Source organism: Daucus carota, chromosome 2 (genome assembly GCF_001625215.2).
Source record: "Daucus carota subsp. sativus chromosome 2, DH1 v3.0, whole genome shotgun sequence".
Classification (NCBI taxonomy): domain Eukaryota; kingdom Viridiplantae; phylum Streptophyta; class Magnoliopsida; order Apiales; family Apiaceae; genus Daucus; species Daucus carota.
In genome coordinates this window covers 1,302,621-1,305,850 of record NC_030382.2, presented here as the reverse complement: position 1 = coordinate 1,305,850, position 3,230 = coordinate 1,302,621, and the positions used below count along the sequence as shown (strand labels likewise).

The window sequence follows — 3,230 nt, the reverse complement described above, 5'->3', positions numbered from 1 at the left end:
AAGCCTCAGTGAAGAATAAAGCATAATCAGTTTCTGCTATCAAGATTGCCTGAAGATCAAGTATCAAAGACCAGAAGATTCCAGTATATTTAATTTGATTATTTATAATCAAATTTATCGAAGCAACATCTAACCTGGAATGACTGATCAAGTATATTATCAAGCAAAGGATTCAAGGAATTATTTCAGTTCGAGTCGTTCGTGAACCAGACCAGTGCACAGGACGTCAGGACGTACGAAAGTATTCAGTGGATTCGATCAACGAATTAATTGATCAAGTCAATTAAACTGCTCAAGAAATGTCAATGAGTTCAATTGATATATATATATATATATATATATATATATATATATATATATGTATGTATATATTATTAATTGTGAATCACTTGAATTAAAATAAATTCAAGTAATCATTTAAACACAATTAATTATATATATATATACATATGAACAAATGAGAATGACATGGAAGGCGCAAGTATAGCACTTAGAATTTCTTCTAAGTGCCTTACTCTGTACTCTGTAAAGAGAAGTAAAGTGCAAACTTTGACTTTAGTCAAAGTTGGCGCCATCCTCTTATCCCTTCTACTTGGCGCAAGTTTTCATCCATGAAGAAATGACTAAGTCCCTGTATACACTGTGCTACTCATCTGAAGCGCAAACTTTGACCAAGTCAAAGTTTGCGCCTCCAACAGTGTTCTCTACTTAGAATTTCTCTAAGTCTATTTCACTGTGTACACTGATGAGCTAAAGCGCAATGTTTGACTGGAAGATGTCGCAACCTTTGACCTGAAGGTCAAGCGCAAGTCTTGACTACAAGAATTATCACCACAATTCTCTTCTAAGTCACAACCACAGGGAAGCCACAGGAGAGCACCATACAAGCGCAAGGTTTGACCAGGTTTGACCTCCAATGAAGCAAACGTGTGTTTTGGGCGCAACTTTGCTATATATGTATATATATATATATACATGTATATCAAAGTGGCGCCACTCCATGTATACACTTGAGTTGGATTTATTTTGGACAATTTAATTCGTCCAGAACGAACTCAAGTCGTCCAGGACGAACTCGTTAACTATGGTTAGATTTTGAAAGCCTATAAATAGAGCTTTGTAGTTTCATTTAAAACTAACTACACACTTTGTAAGTGCACACACTATACACATTCTCGGGAGTTAAATTAGAATATCGTTTTTATCGAGAGTTTGTATTAAAGTGATTGTAGTCTCTGCAGCCGACACTTGTGTTGGAATTTGTAGCACCCGAGGATTATTTCTAATACAAAGAATATTCCCCGACTTGCTGGAGTTGTTTATTTACGATTGATTTAACATGGACTGAAACAGAATTATCCGCAATTAAATTAAATCGAAGAAATTGGTATAGACGTATTCAACCCCCCCTTCTACGTCTGATTGGACCTAACAGATAAGACTAGGCTCCACGTGCATACTTGCCACCATACCAACTGCATCATGATGATAAAACTCCAAGCCAAACCTCTCAATCTCGCGTTGAAGAGGTCTTTGTTGTGTTATTAATGCTACCAAATTCCTAAAGTTCTTCCGACTCAAGGCATCTGCTACCTTATTAGCCTTCCTCGGAAGATACTGAATACTCACATAATAATCCTTCAATAGCTCAATCCCTCGCCTCTGCCTCATGTTAAGCTCCCTCTGGGCTAAAATATACTTCAGACTTTTGTGATCAGTAAATATCTCACATTTATCGCCATACAGATAGTGTCGCCAAATCTTTAGTGCAAAAATCACGACCGCAAGCTCCAAATCATGTGTCGGATAATTCACCTCGTAAGGTTTTAGTTGCCTCGAAGCGTAAGCGATCACCTTTCCATGTTGCATCAGTACACAACCAAGTCCCTTCTTTGAAGCATCACTGTAGATAACATAACCGCCCATTCCAGACGGTAGAGTCAAACTTGAGATTTCACAAGTCTCTTCTTCAATTCCTGAAAACTAGCCTCACATTCATCAGTCCATTTGAATTTGTTGCTTTTCCGAGTCAACTGCGTCAATGACATAGCAATGGTCGAGAAACCCCCAACAAATCGTCGATAATAGGCAGCAAGTCCTAGAAAACTCCTCACCTCCGTCACAGTGCTAGGTTTCAGCCAGTTGGTAATAGCCTCGACCTTTCCAGGGTCCACCTTGATTCCATCTGCTAATACGATATGTCCCAAAAAGGCAACCTGATCGAGCCAAAATTCACACTTCTTACACTTTGCAACCTGGCTCTGATACCAAAATGTAACACCCTACTTTTACAATAGGGCTAAACGATTAAATGATTCCAAATTCATTTGGAAATAATATAATAATTTAACAAACCAAAAATCAATATGGATAATAAAGTCTGAGACTCCATGATGATAAACCCAACAAAGCCTTAAATCAACATAAATATAAGCCCTTAAAGTCTTATTATAGCCCCTAACAAAGAAAGCAACTAGAGTGGGTGTCACTCATCACTCTCCCGCTACCCCTGATTACCTGCGGAAAGGAAACAAACGAGAGTGAGCCAATGCCCAGTACGTATATAAAAATAATGTAGGTGCAAAGAGTATCAATAATCACAAAACAATGAATACAATGAATTCGTACAAATATATACCTTAAGTCAAAATAATCGAGATAAACAATGAACTATGAATAAGACTCAGTGATGAATAAATGACACAATACGGGTCTCTTACACAAAACTGTACTTGCTCAACTCCAATCACCGAGCAAATACAGAGCAATATTTTCTTCTTCGACTATCCACAAGAAGAAATAAAGAATGCGTAAAACATTCCACAAAACAATAATGATCATGATCTTCTCACGTCTCATACCCCAGAAACGTGCTCGTATGCTTAAATCACCGATACGAGTTGGTGTCTAGTTCACCTTTACTACGAACTCCATGTGAACATTATCTGTGATTTACCCATACGGATAAGTTTAAGAGCCCAAACAATTACAAAAGTTGCCGACTCAATGAACAAAATATATATAGTGGTACAATCATAAAACGAAAGGAAACAATAGGAGTCAAGGCAACAATAATTCAAATATATGGAGGCCAAGTGAAAAGAGTATTGTGCAATAACAACGGAGATTTTAAGGATGTCACAATAATAAATAATAAATAATAAATATTTATTATTTAAATAGAAGGAGAGGAAGAAATAGAATCCATACCTTAATTAAATTGCGAAATG

General features: G+C 36.9%; 1 protein-coding gene across 1 annotated transcript; it reads right to left on the bottom strand.

Moving 5' to 3' along the window:
- Nucleotides 1–1,940: 1,940 nt before the first annotated feature.
- LOC135150167 (uncharacterized mitochondrial protein AtMg00860-like) lies at nucleotides 1,941–2,934 on the bottom strand. Its single transcript, XM_064086307.1, has 2 exons — nucleotides 2,917–2,934; nucleotides 1,941–2,261 (listed from the first exon to the last, which is right to left on the bottom strand). Exons 1-2 carry the CDS (start codon nucleotides 2,932–2,934, stop codon nucleotides 1,941–1,943), a joined length of 339 nt encoding a protein of 112 aa, XP_063942377.1.
- Nucleotides 2,935–3,230: the final 296 nt, after the last annotated feature.